The sequence below is a fragment of the Poecilia reticulata genome, chromosome 16 (genome assembly GCF_904066995.2).
Source record: "Poecilia reticulata chromosome 16, P_reticulata-male-v2, whole genome shotgun sequence".
Lineage (NCBI taxonomy): Eukaryota > Metazoa > Chordata > Actinopteri > Cyprinodontiformes > Poeciliidae > Poecilia > Poecilia reticulata.
Genome location: NC_088845.1, coordinates 26,587,647 through 26,615,209, shown reverse-complemented (window position 1 = coordinate 26,615,209; position 27,563 = coordinate 26,587,647). Strand labels below are relative to the sequence as shown.

The following is a 27,563-nucleotide window of genomic DNA, read 5'->3' as shown; positions in this document are numbered from 1 at the left end:
AGTCCGGTTCATTTGGGGAAGTGTGTATGCGCAATCAAACCAAAAAGCGAACTCTGGTCCACCTAAAAACCTAGCTCCCAGTTCGGTGAAGGTGTACTCTAGCGCAGTTTGAATTCATGTGCGAATGTCAAGCAGACAGGAGTCAGCTCCAAAAACAGGGAGCAGACTAAAGCGCAGGGCATTGTGGGTATTTTACAACCAAAACAAACAAAACGCCTAGCGAGAAAATAATTCTCAGTCTTTTACCAAGGACTGCTAAAATGTCACACCACTCTATTTTTGCCTGCATTTTGAGAAGAAGAAAGACTTGCTTGTCTTCTGCACCAAAAACCATTGAAGGTTTGTGGTGCAGTGCCACCACAGGCGAGGAGGGGAACTGGTTGCTGAAAGTGTTTGACAGTGCAGTGTGAAAGAGAACCACAATGTTAGAATTTTGGTTCCCAATCGAGCCAAGTCTTCCTGGACTATCAGGTGTGAAAGCATCCTTAAAGAGAACAAACAGCACCAGAAGACCAACCTCCTGAGCTTTGTACACGTCAAAATAGAAAGACTATAGCATAACTGCAAACCTACCAAGAGTGTCAACCTGAGCTGACAGGCTGGGAGTAGATAGGCTCATGGTTACTCTGGAGGAGTTGCAGATTTCCCGCAGCTCAGGTTGGAGAATGTTAACTGAACTTAACTGGATGCTATAAGCTAAACTTCTGGTTTGGACTCTTCACCTAGATCAATTCAAGTTTCAAGCAAACATGTTGAGCCTTACAAACTGTACATAACCTCTCTTACTTTGCATTTTGCATAAAGTTTCTCTCTCAAGTTCCTTCTTCCTTGCTGCTTAAGTCCATTAACGTGTCCACGCAACATCAGTGTTACTGTCTGCGTGCGCGCGTGTGTGTGTGAGTATTAACGCAACCGACCATGTGCCTCACCCTCTACCAAACACGCACACTCAGTTCTTGAAACACGTACGCATACCGACACACACACACCTGACATGTGACACGCGGGCAGCGGAGCGGGCACATCACAGCCGGGGCGTTTTAATTGCCTGTAATTTATGCAGTGTGTGTATGTGTGTGTGTGTTGCTGTCAGCCTCTGAGATGATGCTGTGTGACAGCTGCAGTCCAGCCCCCCGAGCGAGCCGCTCATAATGACACATTAGACATACTAATGATGCCTCCCCGAGACCATTGCTGATGCTACCTAGCTCCGCCGCATCACCCAGGCTTTTACACGCACACTCACACACACACGTACACCCCCCCCCCCTCCTCCCACACACACACACGCACACATACACATTGAGTCCATTACTGACCTTTATGTCTTCATTTGGTTCCTTCAAACATGGTGGACATTGCCTTCCCACTTGTAGCAGTGTTCTGATCGGTTGTAAGTTAACGGTAGCTCCAGATTTTTTTTTTCTGTTTGTTCTCCAAAAAGAGGCATTTTACAACGGAAATTAGGAAAAAAAACGCCATGGAGTTTTTTTCATATTGGAAAAAAAGATATCTTAAAGTCAGATCCGTTGATTCACAAGAACTGAGCCTCATATTCTTACCATGCCTCCCAAAAGTATTCATATATCTATGCCTGTCGCAGTAAGCAATAAATCCATTAAAACAAGCTCAACCGTTTACATTTGCATGATTTATTTATTTTTCTCCTCACTTTCTTTTTACCAAAAACAAAAGTCCTCAGTCCGGTACTTTGGGCTCAACTGGCCCTTTTATTGAACGACAACTGAATTATGAAGTCACAGAGATCATAATTAATTTTACTTAAAATATCTTCCAGTTTCAGTATTAAATATTTATTAGAATTTACAGCTTATTGATCTGTAAGAATTCATTGTTGCATTCTTATGCCATTGCCGTTATATGACTTGAAAATTGTGTCAAAATAACATTATTATCGCATAAAATTGTGGGACAATTTATCGTCCAGCAAAATGTTCTTATTGTGACTGGCCTACATACACCTGTAACGTCTGTAGTTACAACTACACACTTCAGTGTCCTTAAAATATGCTGTGTCGTGACTAACTGTGCGTTCTTCCCCTTTCCTTCCTGTTTGTGTCCGTGACCAGGCATGCTGAGGTCTCTGATGCGGCAGGGCCAGTGCTTCTGCCGCGAGTGCGGGAAGAGCTTCAGCCAGCCGAGCCACCTGCGCACGCACATGAGGTCCCACACAGGTAAACACGGCCTGGACTCACCACTCTGCAAAAAACTTACCAAGTGTTTTTTTTTTATTTTTTTAATCTAGCTTCCAGTGAAAATATCTTGGATTAAGACAAAATTAACTCAGAAGTATCTTTTAAGCAAGATATAAGGAGCTTGTTTTAAGTCAGTAAGTTCTCAGTACTGATGATAAGGTTCTAGATTGTATCATTTATAACATGGGAAAAATGTCTTGTTATAAGTGAAATAATCAGCCAGTGAAACTAGCACTTTATCGTCAATATCAGGGATGTGTATTAAAATATTTTCACTAGAAGCTAGAGAGAAAATACTTGGTAATATTTTTGTGTTTTTGCAGTGCAAACAGGAACACAAAAATACTTCCACTCATCTGACAAATCAGCAAAACATTCCTTTTTCCGACTGTTACCAAGAGAGTTCTTTGCAGATCTACAGTAATTTGTTAATATCATGCACAGTTAAAAAAAAAAAAAAAGAAAACTCACTTTTCTTATAGCAATATAATTAAGGTGTCACTTCCTGAGTAGATGGTCTTTAAAACGCATTAAAGTTTCCTTAATGGATTTGATCAAAGCTCCAATAAACATTCTTTAAACTTATGAGAATCCGCGCCCGTTCGGTATTTATTAGACGCTTACATCTTTATTAGGCTCTTGAGATGCTGAACTTAAGAAAGTGTTGCACCTCCAGGAGCCTAAACACTACACTGATATTAAAAAAATCTGCTATTAAGCTCTGCTCTGTGAGTTTATGAAGTCATATTCAGCGAGTTGATGAGAGTTTTAGTTGCTAATCAAGTTCCAAAAACCTAATCGCAGTAACAGTAGGAGGAATGTTAATAATGACCAGCATGATGTTCCGTACGGCGTCCTGCTTTTTTTCTTTTACACATGTACCATTCTCTTGTTATTAATGCGCTTTTCGAACTTCTGTCGCCAATTCTTCATCAGTCACTCACATGGCCGACCCCCACAGCTCCATCCAGCCGCCGGACGGCGTGAGAGATGGTGAATATATGCACGGGAACTCACATTCCCAGTGATTCCTCATTGTCGGACACCGCGTTCCGTCGCTGGCGTCGAGCGGAAATAAATCAAGAGTCGTCTTCCTCTTTTCTTTTTTTTTTTCCCCCTGTTCAGGCCGGGCGTGACAGCCGGAGCTGTGAGTCCCTCCCGCCCTGAGCCGGGCAGCTGTCTCTATTTTTTTTTTTTTGTTCTTTAAACGGAGACGTGATTCGCCGCAGACACCTGACCTGTGACAAATTGTATACATTATTAATCGCTTGTCAATTAGAGAGATGGAATTGTGCATTCTAATGAAGCGGTACGACGTTCGTCATCGCCAACTTTGGGGAAAACGGATTTGCATGACTCTGAGTGCCACTCACCACAAACAGCTTGGACTGGACACCCTGGTTGTTGTTTTTTGGTTTTTTTCTCTTCTCCCTACTTATGTCCTTTCATTATTTATTTCTTTTCTTTTCTGGTTTCCTTTTTGTCTCTGTCTTGCTCTGCAAAATGATCCGTACCTCAGAAATTTGTTCCCCAAAATAACTTTTTCATTTAGATTTAATGCCATAGAATAATACAAAGCTGTGCAGGTTTATAAAAGTGAAGAAGAAGGATTTTGAAACAAAAAAAAAGAAGTATATCTGACAAATCTGGTGTTCCTTAACTCTGATCAATTAAATCCAGAGTAAACATTTGTTCGCCTAATTAAATAAATAGTTAAAGTGGGTGTAATTCGATCCCAGTATAAATCCTGCTGTTCTATGGAGGACTCTGCAGTTTGCTGGAGAACTCCAGAGAACCGCCTGGCCAGAGACGCACGAGTCTAACTTTGTAGTGATTTGGGGAAAAGTAAAACATTATCTAAGAACAACTGAGACTTTAACCCCTTGCTGTCCAGCACATGGTTGGTCCAGTTGAGGTGCGTTGTGCTGTCAAAGACCGCTGATCTTGGAAAACAGGAAGCAGCCAACGCCCCAAACCAAGTAACTCAAGGAAAAGAAGAAAAAAAAAAGATTAACAACAGAAAACATTATGGGGAAAGAAAATGTTGTAGAAAAATTGGACCAAACAAACTGAACTTTGGCAAAGCACCACCTTGAACGCACCATCTCCACAGCAACAAAAAACAAGAAGCAGGTCAAAGTGTATGAATACTTTTTCATAGCTGTGTATTCCTCCTTCTACCTTTTCTTATTCATTTCCTCTAGTCTGCAGTTTATCTCTTTCTCCCCTTCTTTTCCTTTTCTCTCTGTTCTCCTTTCAGCTGCCTGACTCCTGCCTCCTCTCTCTCTCTCTCTCTCTCTCTCTCTCTCTCTCTCTCTCTCTCTCTCTCTCTCTCTCTCTCTCTCTCTCTCTCTCTCTCTCTCTGTCTCCTGTCCTGTCATGTCCATCAGCCGGGTCGGCCGTGATCGCAGTCGACACGGAGATAAGTAGCTTCTTTACAGAGAGTGTGAATGATATGTGGCACAGCCAGTGATTCTAAGTGACAGAGGCCAAATGGTAAGTGATGCAGCGCCGAGCTTCCCCTCAAGCCCCGTTGTAAACACACACACACACACACACACACACGTACGCACACACAGACCACACGGAGGGGTCTGTAAACACTCAGCCGCGGCTGTAATTAATGTTGTCACCCAAAGTCGTCTTCGGCGCGGACGTGCACGCGCCGGAAAAGGCCAGCCACCCCGAGGCCCTCGATTAACATGCGTCACATTAAATCACCGACTCGCCTCCGCCAGGTTCCGTCACCGTCTTCGACCGCCATCGTCGCCGTCGCCGTCACTGCCAGACCCCCTCTGCTAACGAGGGCCGCTGGTGGCGAAAAGGCTGTGGCGTTCATGCAGGCGGGACAGAGAGAGAGAGAGAGGAGGGGAAGAACGACAAGTAAATGCTTGTATGGACCTGGTGGAAGACGGGGGTGTCGAACTCGTTTTCATTTTGGGTGGGGGTTGCCAGGTCTGTGTGATGTTTTAAAGTCTAAACACAAAGTAAAACCACCAAACTCAAAAACAAACAAAAAATATATATCACCCCAACCGCAACCTCTAATGACCCTCAGAAAGTTATAAATATAATCTTACATGTCCTAATATTTGACTAAATTTTTAGACTTGTGACAATTCACAAAGTTTTTGGTTGTTATTTCTTATATTTAAACCAGAACTGGATTCTACTGGGACTGCAAAGGACTTTGAACACAACACGACTTGTGTGGGATTTGGGTTTTAAAATCCAACCCCATCGTGACACTTGATTAATCAATAACTAATCATTGATGGTGTCACGTTTGACAGATTCTAGACATTTCAAAACAGATGAACTAATAAGATCATTGCAATAATAAAGGTTTTGTGGTCCTCTTCTACACCATGACAACTATTTTAAAAATAATTTCCTCCTGAAAACTGTCTAAAATCCCGCCATTTTGTGAAATGCTGCCCAAATTCTCACAACCCGCCCAAAGCTGTTTTTGTCAAGCCCAACGTGTTCAAAAGCATCCCAGATGGGTGAATACCTGTCCAATCTGGCAACACTGATCTTGGGCCATATCAATATCACAAATGTTATCAAAACAATTTGCCAGAATATATTGATACTGAACAAACTTTTAAATATAGCTGCGTCTGCTTACCATAAGTACTTCATAACTTTAATCATCTTTTCACATTGATCAGTTCCTCCATTGTTTTGTGATTGTTTTTGTGATTTTGTGTTGCTGATTTAGAAGTATTTGCAAGAAAATTTGCGATATTTCCGCTTATGGATGACGGTAATTTTTTGTTACTCGCCTCATTGATTGTGAAGTATAACTTGACATCAAGTGAGTGTAGCAGAAGTAAGAAATTCTGCCACCTGCATGATTATACGTCAGCATAAAAGAGCGCATCACCTGTTGATCTTGCGTGATTTCCGCGGTACATTGTGGAATCGCGAACAAGCGGAGGGACTGACTGAGGTCATTTGGCAGGATTCAGGTAAAAACACTTCTCTGATTGGATTGATAAAACAATATTTAGGCACACGATTGTTATCGTGAAGGTTCTGTTGACGTGTCCCTGTGGAGTCTGGAGGGCCACATAGAAGGCTACAGTGGGCAAAATTTGGCCTCCGGGCCTTGAGTTTGACACATGTGTGGTAGAGCGTTTAACCAAATGCCCTCCTCCTCCTCCTCCTTCCTCTGCCCCTACCCCATTCCTCCTCTTCCTCCTCCTCCTCTTCCTCTATCCTTCTCCCCCTCACAGTTGGGTTTGATTATAACGGACTCCACCGAGGTACTGACGCTCACACCACCGCTTCTGAAGCTCCCAAACAAGTATGTGGCACAATGGCTAATCACTGGGCTCCGTCATGGCTTCTGCATGTCTCTCATTATCGCTGTCTCACCTCATGCATGCCTGCCTGCATGTGTGTGTGTGTGTGTGTGTGCTTATGTGTATGTTTCACGTCCTGTGCATGTTTCGCCCCCTTTTTTGTTTTTTTTATTTGTCTTTGCTCGTGTGTGACCATCACATGTGGCGACCTCACTGCCTGGCATTAACACCTGGCATCCTCACCCCACACACAGCAGGATCACACCTGGCGCCAGTGTGTGTGTGTGTGTGTGTGTGTGTGTGTGTGTGTGTGTGTGTGTGTGTGTGTGTGTGTGTGTGTGTGTGTGTGTGTGTGTGTGTGTGTGTGTGTGTGTGTGTCCTGCACACATGAAAACAGCCTAACAGCTTATTATGACAACTTTGCTTTTATTTGTCCATATATGTTTTGGTAGAAAAAGCTCGTTCTGCGCTTGATTCTTTCTGCTGTATGTTGAGATGATCATTCTTCTCAACATTTATTCTATAACCAGCTTCAGGTTTAGTCATGTAAGGTAATGAAAACTGCAATACTGCAAAAACAATAACCATATAACCTCATCTTGTACCAGAAGAAAAATTTCAGTCTCATATAGAGAAATCATTACTGATATAAATTTGTTACAAAAGTATTACTGATTGCACTTAAAAAATTAGGTAACTTTGTTATTAAAGGTAAAGTTTAAACAGTAATGATTTCTTGGTTAATGTCAAGTTGTCATAACAAAGACATTTTGAATAATGTCAACTTTGTATTAAAAGTGTCATAACTTACCGAATGACGCTTTATGACAACAGTCATAAATATTCATGAAGGCTTATTCATGTTCATGACATGAGTTATGTCATGTTTATGACAGTGTCATGTCAGTTTTATTCACCCCCCTTCAAATAAAGTGTTACCAAAAAAACTGAAATTCATCGAAAGATAAGATCAGTTGTTCTTGCAAACTCCCAAGTACGTCCAAATAAGTGTAAGAAGTCCAATAGGACATTTCCTTGAACACTTAGGCGTTCTGAATGTTTTTGGAGTTAGTCATGTTGGTAAAAGATCTACATCTGTTCTGCTTTTCTCGTTCAAACAGAGCCGGGCTCATCATTTATCACACAGACTCAGATTTACCTCGCACTCTGAGTGATGGGAGCAGGCGCAGCAGAGGGGTCCAATTAGATGTACTGTTGACGCTGCTTTACGACGACGATAACCTTTAGCATAATGTAGTGCACCGGTCCCGTCAGCCATGTTTCCTCCCAGGACGATGTCGTTTAGGTTCTCGCTTTTCCCCTCACGTCTCTTCTGCCTCGACGATTTTTATTTCCTTCCACATTTTTTTTTTGTGATTAATTACACCTTTTTTTTTTTTTTTATCCCTCTCACCCACCTTCCCCGTATTTCTTTTCTTTCTGTTGGGTTTCTGATGATGTATGATAACAGCCATATTTTCTTGTTTCTTCTTCAGGGAGAAAGGTGTGGGAGGGGCGGAGGGAGCCATTTGTTTTCCCACTTTGATATTCTTCCATTTATCAAAATGATAATTAGGTGCAATTAAATGGCACTCTCATTTGTTTTGCTCACATGTGTGTTGCTTCTTTTTTTTTTTTTTTGCTTCCTTGCAGAGGTGTCTGTGCCATTGTAGGTCAGTCTAATTAGAAGAAAGTGCACAGGGTTGTGTGTGTGTGCATGTGTGTGTGTGTGTTTATCAGTGGGAGGAAGGTGCATGCATCGGCCCCAGTGATTGAGTGAAGTAGAAAGAAGACAAAAGAACAAGTGTTTCAGGCAGAAGTGTTTAATCTGTTTCTGCTACCTTTGATTCTTCCTCTCACAGTAACAACTTGCCCACTGAAGAGTGTTTTTTGAAACCACAAACAAAAGAAAGTCATCTAAAATTTGGATTATTTTGTTCACTTTTGACATCAAAAGTAATTAAAAGCTTCAACTAGGTAAAAAAATATATATATTTCAACAATGTGAATAAAAAAAATATAAAGAAAATAGCAACTGTATAATTGTCACAATCTAACAAGAAATAGAACAAGTTTTCATTTGAGCAAACGAATTATGCTCAAATTACAGTGCAGAAAGATTCAGTAGATGTATTTAAAATTAGCACCATGCATTGAAAAAATGTACGCACGTTTTTATATCCATTGCTCAAACATTGTTGTGTTGTGTGCTGTAGGTTCTTGATGAATTTGTTCTTTGTGTGACGTCTTGGCTTCAAAAGCGCTGACATTTTTTATCGAAGACTTTCTACGGTTTGAAGTTGTTTCCTATTAGGTTATGGAATGACTTTATATATTCAGCTGATCGCGAAGTTGCCCCTACCTGTTGCTATCCACGGTGGGTTAGAAGGCTGAAAGAATGCTGCAACATTTTTCTCGCGCTTGCAGACGGGGTCAGCCGTTTACTTGCCAATTATTTACAAATGCAAGAGAGAAAAAAAACACGTACAGAAAAAGTGTTTGAAAGCTTCATCTGATGCGCATTCCACTTTTCCAACTTCAGTGCCGTCTCGTGCATCCGTTCACATTCGCTTGTGTTTGTTATCACTTGTTGTCACATTCCGCCGCCTCGTTCGTCATACACGTCGCTGTGCTTCGTTCGCTGCTCTCCGTATCGAAGCTCTTCCGCTGCTGCTTTACGCCGTCGGGTGTGGCTTGCGTCTGACCTGTTCTCTGCCTGTGTTTGTTCTCCAGGGGAAAGGCCATTCTGCTGCCAGCTCTGCCCATACCGAGCATCTCAGAAAGGGAACCTAAAGACGCACGTGCAGAGCGTCCACCACATGCCTTTCGACAACAGCCAGTACCCCGACGCGAGGAGCTCGTCCCTGGGCCAGGAGGAGCAGAAACCAGCGGCTGCCAAACACGTACCAAATCTGCAGTGACGCCCGACGACAGACCTTACTGTGATTAAATGGTCCGCAGCCTCGGCACAGACGACTCCTGAAACCCAAAATCTGAACCTCGACTCTGGATTGACTCGTGATTCTGGAGGAATGAAGGTTCTTTTAGGATTTCTTGATGTTTTTTTGTTTTTTTCTTTTGCGAAAAGACCTGCCAAGATATGTATAATTACGTAAAAAACACAAACAAACAAAACAAACAAAAAAAACACAAATCAGAAAAGAATTTCTGACGACGACATGAAAAGACGTACAAGCTGACTGTGAGGAAATGAAGATTGAAAAATCTTAAGTGTCTTCTCAGCTGGACTCAACAAATTTTAAATCCTCTGCATCGTTTGGGTCATCTTTTGGACATGGATGCTTGTGTCATTTTAAGGATTCCTGAATCTTTTTTTTTGTTGTTGTTGTTCCTGTCAGAATTAAGATCCCTCTCTTGCTTTCGTGTTTGAGGTGTAAAGTTGCCAAGTGCAGCCTTAAAGAAACAAGTCAAGTGACTATAAAGCCGGAAACAGTCAACTCATACGGAGCTGGTTTAATCAAAAACGGTGGAAGTACTTGATGGCCACCGTTGTCCCTCAAACGCTCGCTTTTTGGCTTCGTTGTACGCGAGTATGGACCAATCGACAGCAGAAGAGGACGAATTCAGAGGAGGACAAATTACAATCCGCTCACCCACAACTTCTTCACTGCGGGAAGCTGAGGAGCGCAAGCCGGCGCTTAGAAGCTGCAGAGAGGGGCGGGATAAGAAAGGAAGAAAGAGAGAACGCTGAAGGTGATGTGTGCTTAAGTGCTCATTAAGAAAAAAAGAAGTAAAGATGTGTTTTTAATAGCCAATACAAATGAGCATCCCATTTTAAGGCCATTCATTTATTGTCCATTTAAAACGAAGAGTTTTCCTTTATAACCTGTTCATAAAAGAATTTCTGGCTCTAAATTAGACAGAGGCTTCACCGTAAAGAGTGGCAGGGAGGAGTTGGCTCCAGATTTTATTTCAATGTGTGTACTTGGGGAAAAAAAGAAACTGGTACTATTGAAAAAAACAAACAAAAAAAAACTCTCCTACAAGATACACTTGGACTTTTCTGCATATTGATCCGCAAAACGAACTGCGTGATGGCATCATGGCCATAATCTAGTTATGCTGGGTTTTAAAACAAATCACATTTTCATCTGACGATTTACACCATCAGTTTGGAGAAACGCAGCGTTGATTAATCTGCTGGTTATGAATAAGACCTGACATAACCTGTTTGGTTATACTGGGAAGGTGACAAGTAGTGACAATATGTGAGCTTGTGTCAAAAGTTGTTAAAAAAAAAAGGGCAGAAAATATCTAATACGGGAGAAGAACAATCTAAAAACCAACCACCAGTGAAAGGTTTAAGCTTCTATGGTAAAACTATTAAAGTTCAATCAGTCAACGTTGGTTATTTCAGGAAACATGGTATTTCTGTTGTAACGGTTAAACTAGAGATGCAGCAATTAGTGAAAAGATGCATGTGAAATTTTCAATTTACATAATTTTATACATACATTCAAAATGGTTTTACCCTTCCTGGCCGGAGCAGTTATCGATTACTCAAATAAGGAAGAGGGTGAAAATGTACTCTCTTTCAAAACCTTGAAGCGCTCACTGATACTGAAACCAGCCTACTTTGAAACTTCTTCATTAGGTAGCAACTTCCACACCAAAGAGTGTTGTTGTTACATCACATAACAAAATGTAGGATTTTCCTACAAGCTGCTGAATGATGGAGGCTAAGAGTCATCCAGTCCCGGTCATTCAGTGCATCTCTATGGTAGATACAACTCAGTACCATCCAACCCCTACATAAGCTGTGTTTTGTTAAATTTTACTTTCAACCGTGCCTCATTTGCGAAATATAATAAAAAAAAAGACAAATGAGTACTTATATAAGCATGCCAATCCGTTACCACATGTTGAAGTTTTGAAGAGAGCCATTCTCCAATGCTGTCGGTCCAGTTCTGTGAATGATGATGTCTACATCTGTATTCTGCTGATGGGAGGTCAGCAGTCAGAGGTCAGGAGATGAGATTTCTTGGGACTTTGGGGATATATACATCAGGAGTTTCTGAGGGGGGGAAGGCTTATTTTGAAGCCCTCGGAGACACGGAGCTGTCCCAGCCTTAATGGGGGTTAGTGTGGGTTTTAGATCGTCACCTTTCCAAACCTTCTATCGTCTGCATCTCCGTCTCGATGTTCTTTATACTATCCTACCTCCTTCGCAAAGAAAGCCTGTTAAAAGTTTATCGCAATGAAGCTGAACTCATTAGCTCTGCTCGCTTCTCACCCTTAAAACAACAACAAAAAAAATTCCTCACTTGAAATCAGGCATGCCTGGATGAAACCAGGAAACGACAAAAGCAAAAGCAGCTCCAGACTTTTTAAAGAGCCGACTTCCTGGACTGAGAAATCTGAACTGTAATGCTAACGATAAGGTGTTTTGTACTCTTGTTTCAAGACGGCAGTACTTTTTACATGCTTGTAGGTTGTCTTTTTTTGTAACGCATACAATGCCATGTGCTTGAATTTGCCTAATTTATACACACGTGTGTGTGTGTGTGCGCGCGGGTGTGTGTGTGCGCGTGTGTCTGCGTGTGTGTACAGAAGGCGTGGGTAGTTAAAATACTTGAAATGGATCCTCTAGCCTTTGGGGGTAGTATAGTACTAATACCAATGTTGTACAGAATTCCCTTTAAGATTAACTCCTCAGAGTTTGTACTCCAAAGTGTGACTTAGAAAACTGTAAAGCAGGAGTGAGTGTGTAAAAACACAAAGTGTATATCTGTAACCCACTTTTACCAAACCCTTTATAAGCAGCAGTAGAAACCAAATGGCATTACTAGTGCACTTAGGCTAGGTTAGCGCTTTAACTAGTATCATTTGTCTCCACTTACAGTTAAGATTTCTTTGAGAATGTCTCCCTTTTTTTTTTTCTTTTTTCTTTTTCAATTGGTGCCGGCTAACAAACTTCTGTGTCATCCTTGATATAGATGGGAGTTTTTTTTTTGTTAGAATGATTAGAAAAAAATAATAATGAAATAAAGATTTATCACATGAAGGCTGTAGAGCACAACTTTTTTGTGTGTTCTCTATGAAAAGATGGATATTGCTAGCTACAGCTGTGCTTTGTTTTTTTAAAATAATTTTGTCATTTTTCTTTTTTTTTTTTTAGAGCTTATTTTCTCTAAACTGTAGAATTTATTCGTTAGCTAGTCAAAGCAGCCACCCCAGAAGGACTGGCAGGTGTTTCTTTTTGGTTGGGTTTTTTTTTTATTTCCATGCCTATTATACTGTGTTATTTTTGTCTGTGTTGCTGTTTTTTTTTTTTTTACTTGTTTTGGTCTATGATTAATTTACCCTAGGAAACATTATTATTCCAAATGTACTTGGTTGAGATCTGTATTTATTATCACTTCAAAAACGATGAGAGGACAGCAGCGAGACGGGGGCGTTTGTTTTCATTTGATTTTTCCAGGTTGGTTTTTTTCTACCGTGTAGTTTTGTTTTGTTTTGTTTGTTTTGTTTTTGAAGCCAGCAAGCCGTCGTGAAAGCTCTACCTCGTCTGAGCCATTCTCAGTTCTGTTACACTTTTGTACATCATTTCAGAAAGATGTAACGTCATGTCCACAATAAAGATCAATACACAAATATGACGCCTGGTTGCCTTGTTTTTTATTTTTTAAATCGGTCATTTCAGGGAGTACCTCAAATTGTAGCCAGTCACATTGCCTGTTTGATATTCAGTAGCCTTCGTGATTATTGTTCTTGGTTCCATTAAACAGCTGGGCTGTGTCGAGGCTGCATTTAATTTTAGTAACCCGTCAAATTTTATCTGTTTATTTTCTATTCAAATTCAGCATGAATGACTAGTTATTTTCTCATGAAATAATTTAAAGGACCGATGATGAATTTATATATTTATCAAAACCAGTAGCGAGACGAGATTAAAAAAATTAGATGATTTTTTTTTTATTATTATTATTATTTCTCCTCATGGTTTAATTAAGCAGAAAAATAACATAAGTAACACAAAAATATAAATTTCTATGCATGGTATTGAATGTTTCCATTGGGCACTTGAGACCAAAATCTATATTTTTTGGCCAGTGAATGAAATTGCCACACCTAAAACACCTATCACCCTGAACACACCATCTCCACAGTGAGGCATGGTGGTGGCAGCATCATAGTGTGGCTCTGGTTTAGTTCAGCAGGCGCTGGTAGGAATATGACTTTCACTATGTACAGGTCAGAATAACCCTGAACATTCAAAACCTGTTAGACTGTAAAGGACTTTAGACTGGGACAGACTAAAGGACAACCTGAGACAAAGACATCATTTAGATCAAAGCATACTGGGGTGTTGCTTTGATCTGTGGCTCAGTTAAAGTCCAGAGCTAAATCCAATATTTGGCAAAACTTAACAATTGATGTACATGGATCCATTCAGTCTGACTGAGCTTCAACTGTTGAGCAAAGAATAACAGGCAAACATCTCCAGCCTTTTGTCAACGATTCTGTTTATGGACAGCAAAGGTGTTGAGTGGAGCCGTTTTGATGGCTCCAGGAACAAGTACCTGAATTTTGTAGATGATGTGGTTCTGTTGGCTTCATCACACTGTGATCTCAAACTTTCACTGGAGCAGTTCAAGTTGACTATAAAGCAGGCAGGATGAAAATGAGTGCCTCCAAATCTAAGACCCTGGTCTTGAATCAGAAAAGGGTAGAGTGCCTCCTCTCGGTTGGGGTTGAGGTCCTGCCCAAAGCAGAGGAGTTTCAGTATCTTTGGGTCTTGTTTACAAATGAGAGAAAAATGGAATAAGAGCTCGTTAGGTGGATTGATGTAATGACGCAAGAGCTGTACCAGTCTGTCGTAGTGAAGAGAGAGCTGGGCAGAAAGGTAAAGCGGTAACTCCATTTACCAGTCGATCTATGTCTCCACCCTTATCTCTTGTCGTCAGCTCTGGGTAGTGACCAAAAGAAAGAGATCTTGAATACAAGCAGCCAATACGAGTTTCTTTCACAGGATGTCTGCTGCTCCACGACAAGAGGAGCCAGTTCAGGCAACTTTATCATATAGTTGGGATGCCACCCAGATGAGGCATTCCAGACACAACCCTTTGGGAGGAGACTTGGAGTAAGACCTAGGACATGCAAGAGTGACTGTATTTCATGGGTGGCCTTGGGATGCTCTGGGATTCCCCCAGAGGAGCTGGTCCAGGTGGCTGGGAAGAGGGAAGTCTGGGCCTCTTCACTCAGGCTACTGGCCCAAGACATAATCCTGTTATCTTCTGGATTAAACAAGATAACAGGCGGAAGGACGGATGAATGGATGGATATTTCCATGTCTAGATAGACAAACCTAAATGGACTTACAGGAGACTTCTTAAAAAAAATTTATTTGTAAAAATTGAATTTTTGGTCAAGTTCGTCAATAAACTACATTGAACTTTGAGGTTGTATCACAGAATGTCCAAGACACATGACTACTTTGGTGAAGCATGTGTTGATCATCAAACCCTCCTACCCCGACCCGTTCCTGCATATGTTCTGATGTCTTTAAAAACACGAAGCAACTTTGATAATTACTTGCAGTGCGAGTGTTGCTGATCCACAGTGGGCTGAAAACAGATCAAACCTGAACCACACCTCAAGCAGCCGCTCCCTTTCATACCGCGGTGACACGACCGACGGACCCCGACTTTGATGTTCGCCCAGGCCTCGCCGCCACCTTCATGTCCGTGTGTGGCCCCGCAGCCGAAGTCGAGCTGCCCAGCAACGATGATAAGAAACTCACAACCTTCAGCTCTGAGCGACCACCTGGGGATCGGCTGCTACTTTGCCAGTCCCTTTCATGTTCTGCCTCTGTGTGCGCGCGGCGCGCCTGTCGGTTTGAGTGACGCCTGAATGACAGGTTCCCTCTGAGAACATGGCACACCGCGTTAATGCCAGGCAGGCCCCGTGGGCTGAGAACAGACTGCAGCTGCCCGTCACTCTTCCCAGACCTCATCAGTCACTGCGAAGGCAGACGTGAAGGCCCTGAGCTCCCTGGAAAAACCTGTTGGCTGACATCTCTTCTTTCTGTCACACAGCAGAGAAACGCTGACTGACTGAATGACTGACTGAGGCAGAAAAATACGCCAAACTCCAGGCTGACTCTCAGCTGATGGATAGGTGCATTAGAGAACACTAGTGTGATTTTTTTTATGTGTCATAAAAGAAAGCTGCTGCTCTTAGAGGAAGTCTTGTTTTGCAGGTATAACCACAGGGGGGGGGATCTAGACATCGGTTTTCCCAAAGCAGAGGGAATTTTCAAGACTTTTTAAGAACATGTTTAGAGTTTCTGTTCTTTTAACTACTATTAATTGGTACTACTTGGGGAATTATTTCCCAATTTATATTTGTAGTGGGTAGTATCTGCCACTCTTGTGACGTTGAGATATTTCAGACACCAACATTTGATCTAATAATTTAGACAGTTTATACAGGATAGCCTTCGACTAGCTCAGGTTCGATTAGCAACCTGAGCTATTAACTGTCTTCCCTCTTTGTAAGCAACCCACCTCTGACAATATCATCATCAGACTCACCTTGCCCACTTGAGCTCCAAAAAATATGCCTCTCCTCCTCCAGACGTGATTCGTTCCTGGCTCCTGGAAAGAAACTGAACTTAATCTCATTTCTCAATCTCTGTGAACATTCTTGTAAATAAACCTTTAACTCTTCACCTGAGTGATTCTCTAGGTGAGTCAGGAAATTGAACCCCAAAATGATCAATGTTTTTGCTTTTCATCAGAGAGGCATTCCGACCAGAAAACTCTTACACACTTGCTTCAATCTTCTCAATCTTGCTGACTCAGTAAAGACTCAAATCCTAACTATGTTCAGCTGACTGTAAAGCTGGTTACCGTACAAGTTTTGCGCCGCCATCTTGGAAACCCATACTCGCCTTTGAAGCAAAGCATATAGAGCGAGTTGCTGGTTTTCACCAGGCTACCTTCTTCGTATTGGCAAAATTGTTTTTGAACTCTTGGTGACAATTGTTCCTTCCCAACTCCTCATATCACACCTTGGTTCTGACACATGCTAAACTGATGCTAATGCGTTGCTTTATCAGTTCCTCATGTTTGTCTTTGCCTCTCTGTACAATTATTGTAAGTTTGTTTTATTTTTACTTGGAAGTTCAGTAGAATGGTACTAATCTAGTAGCATTCAACAATGATGAATGATGTACTTTATCTGGAAGTTGAAGCATCATCCATTGTATCGTGCCACACCTGACCAGGATGGCGTTCATAAAATAATACTGTATCTTACAGAGAGCTGTTTGACTATTAATTTATAATAAACAGGTGGTGCCCTGACTTTTTAAAAATTAAAAATCACATTTCTTTTTAAATATTGACTTTGGCTGACAGCTGATACTAAAACCAAACTAAGAATTTCTAGTGAAGGTGAATTTTACTACTCATAATCTTTTGAAAAAGCCTGATTTCGAAAATCTTGAGCTATGCTCCTTATGTATTTCTTAATTTTCTCTAGTCAAATCAAGTCCAGTTTAAATCTGACTACCATGTCTTTAGCTCTTACAGTTCACTGCATTGTCCAAGTCAGAGGGCCTGATCTCAATCTGCCACCAGGGAGCACTATTCCTCTCTAATGGCTTCCTAAATGCTCTTTTTCTTTTTTTTTTTTTGTTAGAAGGGTCCAGGTTCGCGTTGAGAGGACCAAATGGCACTTGTACGTGCAGGATGGCAGTTTGGAGTAAGTATACTTAAAACACACTAGGGCACATATCAGCACGGAAGCCCTGACTACAGCTACCACCAGAGAGTCTGACTCCTCCGCATTTCTCAGGCAAAAGGCCAAACACATTTACAACACTTCAAGTGTCTGCGACACAAGAACGCCCTCTCCACTGTGAGATATGTAAATATTGCACTAATCAAAGGGTTGTGGAATCGCAAAATGCCACGGAAAGGTTATGACCTGGAGCCTGTGCTAATAGGGGAGGGAGGAAGAGGGGAGGAGGAAGAGGAGGCGGGAGGGCTGGGGGGGAAGCGGGGGGCTGAGCTGTGATGGTGGTGGAGGTGGGAGGGAGGAGGAGTGACAGCTACCACAGGCGTTCCTCCTGCCTGAGGAGGACCTTCACATGCTGACCTCCGCCTCCTGCACTCCAACGCTCTGACAGTAATGAATAGGAAGGGGCTGTTTATGCATATCAAATGTTATTTACTCTCGCACAGTCAACTGTAGCCACAGAGGACAGAAAGAGAGCAGCAAAAAAAAAAAAAAGAAAAAGAATAAAAATAAAAATAAAACCAGGATATTCCCAAAGACCGCCGGCTGCCTTTGGAACAATGTGGACAGAAATGCAAAGGCCTCTGTGGTACGCTGAGGTTAATCTATCCATCGCAGTGAATTACATGACATGGGTTTTTGTGGTACTTTACATCGACCTGCTGCATTGGTCGCTAGAGGCGGGCGAAGGCCTGACACGATGTCCGAGTTTTGCTGGACGATAAATCGTCCCAGAAATGATCGTGATAAACGATAATGTTGTCATTTTCAGATCGTTTTCAACTAAAGGAATAATAATAGTGGTATAAATGCAAGAATACCCACTCAAAGATATAAAAATAATAATTTCTAAAGAATATCTAATACTGGAACTGAAAAACATTTTAAATCTCCTAAATGAAAAGACAAAACAACAATAATTAAAATTTATTATGAGGAGTCTGTAACTAAAATTGAATTTAAAAAATATGAATTAACCTTAGAGTAAACAGGAAAAAGTAGGATCTTAGTGCAAACTAACTACTTTGCACAAATATTTGCAGTGTTTTTCAAAACGCTGGCTTTTAAAGGGGAGCATCTCTAACAGTTGCTGTCCAACGTAAAAATGATCAATCTAATTTTAATTTACCATGCAACTTATTGCTTATCGTGACAGGCCTACATGGGTGGATCAATCAAAAATATCGATATCGGTATCAGTATGGAATCGACACGAGTATGGTAAGACTGATACTTTAGTTTCAGGTTGCCTCTTGAAGCTTTGTTTTATTTTTGAATTGTAGTTTCCCAAGAATATCTCAAAAAAGATTTTGTTTCGATTTGCACTACAGTTCTTGTTTGTATATTTCATTCTTACTGTTACAAAGGTATTTTGTAGATACCTAGAAATTTTGCCCAAATTCTGTCCTAGATTCCAACAAAATCATTAAAAAAAAATCCCCAAAAGAAGACCTAAATGTCATTAGTTTGATATGTCAAACTTTAAATAAAAAGTAGTGATATCTGTATCAGTATCGGGGATACTAACTAATTACTTACTTGATATCGATATCAAAATATACATTATCGCAAACCTCTTCTGTATCGCACAAATTTTATTATTATACAGATGAAAACCAGCACAGTGTTTTCAGAACTAAACTCAACAATGATCTAACCCACACGGTTCCAACTATCTCTGCCACCACCAGGCTGAAAGTCTATATCCAGCCACAGAATCTAGAGGGGTGGCAGGCTGTTAACATGCATTCTAGTCGTGTAACATATTTTTAAGCAGGATTAATTCTTCTCCGCATTGACATGATTGCTCTTAAATAGCACAAACCTTAAAAAGCCAGAGGGAACAGAAAGGAGGGGAAAAAAAGCCTGAGCAGAATTATTCAAGGGAATGATGTTCGACTCAAGAAAATAACCTTGAGCGGGAACAATAAGGAATCAGCTGCCAGAAAAGGTTTGTGTTTTTTTGTTTTTTTGTTTTCCCGGATGCCCGTGTGTCATCGCCGTCGGTTCACGGCTCGGCCTCATTTCCGACCGCCCCCTTTTGAGAATTAAGTTGGATCTTAGGATGTAAATGAGAACCTATTCGGCGGCCCCCACCCTCTCTCATGTGAATCCCAGGACAGAGCATGACATTTAACATCGCCTTTACTAATTTGTGCTTAATAGCCAAAAAGTTATTAGAATTAACGTTAATGACATTTCATATGTCTCCCCCCTTTCTACATTCATTACTCCTTCTCTTCTGCTGCTAGTTAAGCAGCTAATGCCGGGGCGCCTTCCGCTCGCAGCTTAAATATCATGTTACACATTTTGCCAGAAAATCTTTCAGTCGCCGTTTTTTTTTTCCTTCTTCCAATCTTCACTTTTCACAGCCTCTTTGCAGAGAACACAACAAGAATTAAAGAATCAAAGTAGAGGAAGGGAGGGAGGGAAGGCGGTGTAATAAAGCGTTTTAAGTTGGAAATCTATTCTAACGGTCGCACCCTTTGCGTCAATTGACACGACGCGTTGAGATTAAGCCGTTTGTTGCTCGACGCCTGTTCCATCAACCCGAGCCCCTCTTGTCGAAACAAGCTCTGTCCAAGGAAAGACTGGGAGGTATTTATACACTTCCCTCTGATCCGTGCGTTAGGAAGACGAGGAGATTATCGTGTGAAAGATGAACATTTTGTTTCTATCCAAACAACAAGCTCAGCCGGCCGGGGAGGCCCTCCTCTCTCCGGCAATTAGTGACGGTCTGCAACCTTGCTCAAGGGCGGTGGGATTTTCTCGTGTGTTTCTTAGGGGAGGGTCACTGAATTCCTTCGGCAGCTACAGGGACTCATAAGGAGCACCCCAAGGTGTTACCGCGTGAATTCAATTTAACGGCAGGACATGTCTTTGAAGAGGGAGGTAAACAAAGAGAGGGCTGCAGGATGTTAAAATAGCAGTGCCGAATTATTTTACTGCGTGAATTGTAATTACATCGCAGCCACACGGTTACCAGCTCAAATGTTCTCAGCGATATAGTGCCTGTTTTTCTGTGGCAACTAAACACTTAAAAATGTGAAATAAAACTGAAGAAAAAGTTGTCGACTTTCTGCAAACTTTCCACAACTACTTGAAAAGTTTTAAATGTAATCATTTCAGTTTAAAGGTAAATATATTCCGTCTCCCAAGAGTGAGAAAAATGTTCTCAACTCATCATCTGGGCAGAAATGTTTCGTCATTTGTGTGAAAACTATTGGTTAAAAATTTGAAGCTGCATTGGTTAAAGTTGTAACGTTGTACTTGACACTTATTAGGTATAAATAAAGTAACTCCCAGGTGATATAATAGTGGCTAAATGATATCACCTAATTTGCATAACTGACAATATTCTGTTGTATTGGAGAGCCGAACAACTGAACACCCCAAATTTGTTTAGAACTGGAAATGAACTATTTTGCAATCATATTTCAATTTTCCTTAGGTTTAGTTTTTGTATTAACTTTTTGTTTTTATAGTTATGGTCCACTTAGGAAATGAAAGTGAAAGATATTCATTTTGGCCTTTTTTTGTACACAATTTACATTGATCTAGACTAAAAAGAGACCAAAGAAATGCATTAGTTATTTTCATGCTTCAATTAAACATGTTAGACGTGCATCATTTGGCTCCTTTAGCATTCCGTTGAAGTGCGGTGACACAAATAGTTTTATGAAACGTCTCACTTTTTCTGCACAGAAGAGGTTTGAAAAGGATCACTACATCTTGCTACTTTGGAAAGTTGGCCACCAACCAGAAAAAAACCGGTGTGTTTTGTTCAACAGGGGCATACTGTAATGTTCAGACCTGAGGACCCGAAATTTCAGTCAGACACAAAGTAAAAATCAATAAGGTCTTTATTGAGGACCAGGTATAGGGACGGGGAACCACGAGCAAGGAACAGGAACCTCTGAGGACAGAGAAACAGGTTAGAGGGTTGTAGGTAGGAGGGGAAGGCCAAAAGTCTGTAAGGGAAAAGATCACTAACCTTCCTGGTGGTGTGGGGGATGAGGGATCCAGGTAGCACAGTGGAAGAGACAAGTGGCACACCTAGGGAAGGACAGGACTGGGAGGCACAGGGTTTAGGACAGGCAGGACCAGACAAACGTCTGAGGGTTGGGCGAAGAGCAGTGGTCAGGTCACGGAAAAAGGGTCCAGTACTAGCAGGCAATCTCAGGCAGACAATATCCAAGGGCGAGGCAGGAGGCAGAGGTCAAAAGGCAGAAACAGGGTCGAGACCAGAAAACAGAAGCCAGTGAAGAATCCGACGTGGGCAAGGCAAGGCAGGAAAATCCAAGGGTCAAAAATGTGTTCGTGATCGTGGTCAGGTCAGGAAGAACGCTGGATATCTACTCACTCGGTGGCTTTCAAAAATCTGGCACCGTCTGCCTGCCTGAGAGCTGAATATAACTGCTGGTGAACAGGTGGAAGACATGAGCCTGATTGTGCTCCAGCGCAGCAGCATGCAGGTGAACCAGATGAGCTTGATGAGGAGTACAGAGGAGAGAAACATAGCAGGCAGACGGGCCAGAAACATGACAGTACCCCCCTCCTAAGGTCCGGCTCCCGACGGACCCTTCGGCTGATCAGGATGGAGGCGATGAAAGTCCCTCAGGAGAGACTTATCGATGACAAAACGGCCGGGAATCCAGGACCGTTCCTCTGGTCCATATCCCTCCCAATCAACCAGGTACTGGACGCCACGTCCCCTTCTCCTGGACCGGAGGATGCGGCGCACTGTGTAGATGGGATCCCCATCCAGGAAGCGAGTGGGCGGGAGAGGTTTGGGGGCAGGCTCAAGACGAGGTAAGGTGTAAGGTTTAACCCGAGACACATGGAATGTGGGGTGGATCCTCATTGAACCGGGCAACTGTAGACGGACCGCCACTGGATTCACAACCTTGGAGATGGGGAAGGGACCAATGAAACGGGGTGCCAACTTCCGACTCTCCACCCGTAGGGGGAGATCCTTAGATGACAACCAGACCTTCTGGCCAACACAGTAGGTGGGTGCCTGGACACGGTGCCGATTAGCAGATCTGGACTGCACCTCTGACATTTTGATCATGGCCCTCCTGGCTTTCCTCCAGATCCGATGGCACCTCATAGCTGCAGCGTGAGCGGAGGGGACCTTAGCCTCCCTCTCTTGAACAGAGAACACCGGTGGCTGGAACCCATGGACAGTGTAGAAGGGCGAGAGACCAGTGGAGCTAGAGGGAAGAGCGTTCAAGGCATGTTCCACCCATGGTAGGTTGTGTGACCACCTGGTAGGGTCAGAATCACAAAGGATACGAAGCTTGGTTTCAATCTCTTGGTTAGCCCTCTCGGTCTGTCCATCAGTTTGGGGATGGAACCCAGACGACAAACTGACAGATATGCCAAGCATGGTGCAGAACTCCTTCCAGAACCGAGAGACGAATTGAGGTCCTCTGTCCGAGACAATGTCAGTGGGGAGCCCATGGAGGCGGAACACCTCCCGTGCCATAATCTCCCCCATCTCCTTAGCAGAGGGGAGTTTCTTGAGGGGGACCAGATGGACCATCTTAGAGAATCTGTCAATGACAGTTAATAAGACAATGAAACCATCAGAGCTGGGCAAACCTGTGACAAAGTCCATGGCGATGTGCGACCAAGGGCGGGATGGGATGGGAAGGGGCCGCAGTAACCCTGAGGGCGGGCGACGAGACGACTTTGCTTGGCAGCATTGATGACAGGCTGTAATGAACTCTCTAACGTCCTTGGTCATGGAGCCCCACCAGAAATGAGGCCGGACAATTTGTAAGGTCTTGCTGATGCCTGGATGGCAGAACAGGCGGGACTTGTGGCAGAACTCGAGTACCTTGGGGACCAGCTGTTCTGGGACAAACAGCCTGTCGGGAGGGCACGAGGCTGGAACCAGAAGATCACGGGTAGCGTCCCTGACCTCCTTCTCCAGCTCCAACCTGGTCACAGACAGCCTCACCGAGTCTGGGAGGATAAACTCCTCTGCATAGGCGGCCCCCAACTCAGAGGATTCATGAATTCTGGACAAGGCGTCCGGTTTTATGTTCTTGGTCCCCGGCCTGTAAGAGAGCGCAAAATTAAACCGTCCAAAAAACAGAGCCCACCTTGCTTGTCTGGGGTTGAGTCGTCTAGCTGCCTTCAAGTACTCCGGGTTCTTGTGGTCGGTCCATACTAGGAATGGTTCTTTGGCCCCCTCCAGCCAATGTCTCCATTCCTCAAGGGCCAGCTTGACGGCCAAAAGCTCCCTGTCCCCCACATCATAGTTGCGTTCAGCACTGGATAAGGATCTAGAAAAGAAGGCACAAGGATGAATACGACCATCAGCGGTTCTCTGACTTAGGACAGCTCCAACCCCAGTGCTGGAGGCGTCGACCTCCACAATAAATTGTCTCGCAGGGTCAGGGGACCGGAGAACCGGAGCAGAGGTGAACAGAGACTTGAGTCTGGAGAAAGCCTCCTCTGCCTGCTTGCTCCACATGAACTGGACCTTGGATGAGGTAATGGCATGAAGAGGAGATGCTACTTGGCTATAATTACGGATGAAACGACGGTAAAAGTTTGCAAATCCAAGAAATCTCTGTAACTGTTTGCGGTCAGTGGGAGTGGGCCATTCGGAGACTGCTGAGATCTTAGAGGGATCCATGATCACCTTGTTGGGAGAAATTATGTAGCCAAGAAAAGATGTGGTGGAGGTGTGGAACTCACATTTCTCTGCCTTTACAAAAAGATGATTCTGGAGAAGGCGAAGAAGAACCGACCGAACATGGTACTTGTGGGAATCCAGATCCTGAGAGTATATAAGAATGTCATCAAGGTAAACAAATACAAAGTGCCCAACCATGTCCCTCAAGACGTCATTGACCAGAGCTTGGAAGACTGCTGGTGCATTGGATAGCCCAAAGGGCATGACCAGGTACTCGTAATGACCAGTGGGAGTGTTGAACGCGGTCTTCCACTCGTCTCCCTCCCTGATGCGAACAAGATGGTATGCATTGCGCAGGTCTAATTTAGTGAAAAACTTGGCCCCTTGGATCTGGTCAAAGGCAGAATTCATGAGGGGAAGGGGATACCGATTCTTAACGGTAATGCCATTAAGACCCCTGTAATCTATACAAGGCCTTAGAGAACCATCCTTCTTGCCAACAAAAAAAAACCCCGCACCAGCAGGAGAAGAGGACGGGCGAATGATACCCGCCTTGAGAGAATCCTGTACATACCTCCTCATGGCTTGGTTCTCGGGAGCAGACAGTGAATACAAACGCCCCTTGGGGGGTGATGTACCTGGAAGGAGGTCAATGGCACAATCATAGGGCCTATGGGGGGGGAGGGCTGTTGCCCGGGACTTGTTGAACACCTCCTTCAGATCGTGGTACTCAGGTGGCACTTTGGATAAGTCCGGGTAAGTTTCTTCGATGGCATTGTCTGGAAGGGAAGGGGTACAGGCAGAGAGCAAACAGGTAGCAGAGCAAGACCTTGACCAGCCCAAAATTTCCTTGGCCTGCCAGTCAATGTGAGGATTATGCTTGTTAAGCCATGAGGCCCCCAAAATGATGGGCAACTGTGGTGAGTGAATAATAACAAAAGTGATCTCCTCCTGATGATTACCCCCAAGCGTCAGGCTGACCTTCTCTGTGATGAGGTTTGACTGGCTAATATGATGTCCATCCAAAGCTAGAACATTATGGACTGATGAAGTGTGGAGGAGCTTGATGTTGAGGCCCCTGGCATAAGATTCATCCATGAACTCTGTATCAGCTCCGGAGTCAATGAAGACTGATACCTGGTGGGGAATGGAGGAGACCACAAGGTTAGCAGAGAAAGAAAATGATGAGGAGATGGACAACATGTTATGGCTCAGTAGAACTCCCCTATCCTCTACTGAGCCTGCCCTTTTAATGGACACTTGGCCGCCATGTGACCCTTGCCTCCACAATAAAAACATAAATTAAACTGCCTTCTGCGACAACGTTCCTCCATGGAGATCCTTGTTCTCCCCAACTGCATCGGCTCAGGATCTGGTGACTCTACTGAGGGGAAGGAGAAACTTGTGGCTTCGGACCGAGAACCTGAGTGACCAAATGGGGTCGATGAAACCTCGTGACGTCTCTCCCTTCTCCTCTCAGCGAGGCGAAGGTCTATCCTGGTTGCCAGATCCTCAAGGTCCTTGAGGGACTTAGGGTAATCTCGAGTGGCCAATTCATCCTTGATATTTTCATTAAGACCTTGCATAAACACATCCATTAATGCCTCTTGGTTCCAGCTACTGTCTGCAGATAACAGGTGAAAGTCAATGATGTAAGAGGCTACACTCTTACCCCCCTGTTTCAAGGATAGTAGCCCCCTAGCTGCCTCCCTCTCAGGGAGGATGGGGTCGAAAACCCTGATCAGTTCTTTAGAGAATGTAGAATAGGTCAAACAGGAATCTGATTCATTCTGCCATTCTGCTGTCCCCCACTGTTTAGCCTTACCGGACAGAAGTGAGATCACAAATGCCACTTTGGAGCGTTCAGTAGGGAAAGAGGAGGGCTGCAACTCAAAGTGTATCGCACACTGAGTGAGGAACGCACGGCACTGGTCAGAGTCTCCTTTAAATAGCTCGGGAGGGGTCAGACGAGGCTCCTTGACCACAGCGGGCTGAACTGCAGGGGCTGGTTGGGGAGGTGTCTATGGCTGTGCCTGGTCAGGAGGAGAAGACATGTTACGAAGCGTGGAAATGATTTCATTCATGCCGGTATTAAGGCGACTGATGGCACTCTCAACATTGCTGCGCCAATCTTGTGCTGACGAAGGGTCCATGTTTGGCCAGATTTTTCTGTAATGTTCAGACCTGAGGACCCGAAATTTCAGTCAGACACAAAGTAAAAATCAATAAGGTCTTTATTGAGGACCAGGTATAGGGACGGGGAACCACGAGCAAGGAACAGGAACCTCTGAGGACAGAGAAACAGGTTAGAGGGTTGTAGGTAGGAGGGGAAGGCCAAAAGTCTGTAAGGGAAAAGATCACTAACCTTCCTGGTGGTGTGGGGGATGAGGGATCCAGGTAGCACAGTGGAAGAGACAAGTGGCACACCTAGGGAAGGACAGGACTGGGAGGCACAGGGTTTAGGACAGGCAGGACCAGACAAACGTCTGAGGGTTGGGCGAAGAGCAGTGGTCAGGTCACGGAAAAAGGGTCCAGTACTAGCAGGCAATCTCAGGCAGACAATATCCAAGGGCGAGGCAGGAGGCAGAGGTCAAAAGGCAGAAACAGGGTCGAGACCAGAAAACAGAAGCCAGTGAAGAATCCGACGTGGGCAAGGCAGGAAAATCCAAGGGTCAAAAATGTGTTCGTGATCGTGGTCAGGTCAGGAAGAACGCTGGATATCTACTCACTCGGTGGCTTTCAAAAATCTGGCACCGTCTGCCTGCCTGAGAGCTGAATATAACTGCTGGTGAACAGGTGGAAGACATGAGCCTGATTGTGCTCCAGCGCAGCAGCATGCAGGTGAACCAGATGAGCTTGATGAGGAGTACAGAGGAGAGAAACATAGCAGGCAGACGGGCCAGAAACATGACACATACTATATCACAAACACTCCACAGGTGAGGAGAGGGACTCTGGAATTGACTTCTCTACATGGACTGGGCGCCCCGTGAGTGTTTCGGGAAACTGATTTCACGTAAATTCAGAAAAACATTAGGATTTATTTTTTAAGAGTTGCTAATGGGACATTTAACCACAAAATCTCTACATTGGGAACAATTGTTCCTGCTTTTCTGTTACTGTGGATTTACCGACAGTCTGGCACTTTCTTTTCTCAAACAAACTTTGTTCTTGTTTTTGTCAAGTAAACACATTTCTTCATTCTTTCAGAGCATGAAGAAATGTGTTTCTTCATGCTCCGAAAAAGCCTCAAATACATCAAGATATTTTTAGTAATCATTCTGTTGGTCAAACCAACACAATGATTCTGTTTCTGAAACTTGCTTATTGTAAATTTCAGGTTATTTCTAAGTCACTGTTACACAGCAAGCTGTTTAGAAAGCATTGAAGTTGCAGGAAACAGATTGCTCAAGTTGTTAAGTAGGCAAGTAATGTAGATTCTACAAAGTTATGAATCTAACTTGCCAAAAACATAAAAAATTAAGACGGAAAAGTAATTTGTTTACCCAATCAGATATATGTTCCTTTTTAATAACTGACAGGAACTAAAGACTTCATGTTTGACACGTTAAAATCAATCAACGTTGCATTTATTTATGTTTCCTCAACAACTCTTAC

At 43.3% G+C, this 27,563-nt stretch overlaps 1 protein-coding gene across 7 annotated transcripts in view; it reads left to right on the top strand.

The window, feature by feature from the left end:
* Nucleotides 1-13,146, top strand: part of znf516 (zinc finger protein 516) — a 57,973-nt gene extending 44,827 nt beyond the window's left edge. For 4 of the 7 annotated variants that reach the window (XM_008432004.3, XM_008432005.3, XM_008432003.3 and 1 more), the window contains exons 4-5: nucleotides 2,091-2,195; nucleotides 9,260-13,146. In XM_008432004.3, coding sequence (XP_008430226.2) covers nucleotides 2,091-2,195; nucleotides 9,260-9,447 — 293 coding nt within the window. In that variant the 3' untranslated portion in view covers nucleotides 9,448-13,146. Of the gene's footprint in view, nucleotides 1-2,090; nucleotides 2,196-4,476; nucleotides 6,529-9,259 lie in introns of those variants that run through there. The other 3 variants (XR_001777439.2, XM_008432008.3, XM_081597198.1) reach the window with 3 other exon arrangements.
* The last annotated feature ends 14,417 nt before the right edge of the window (nucleotides 13,147-27,563 follow it).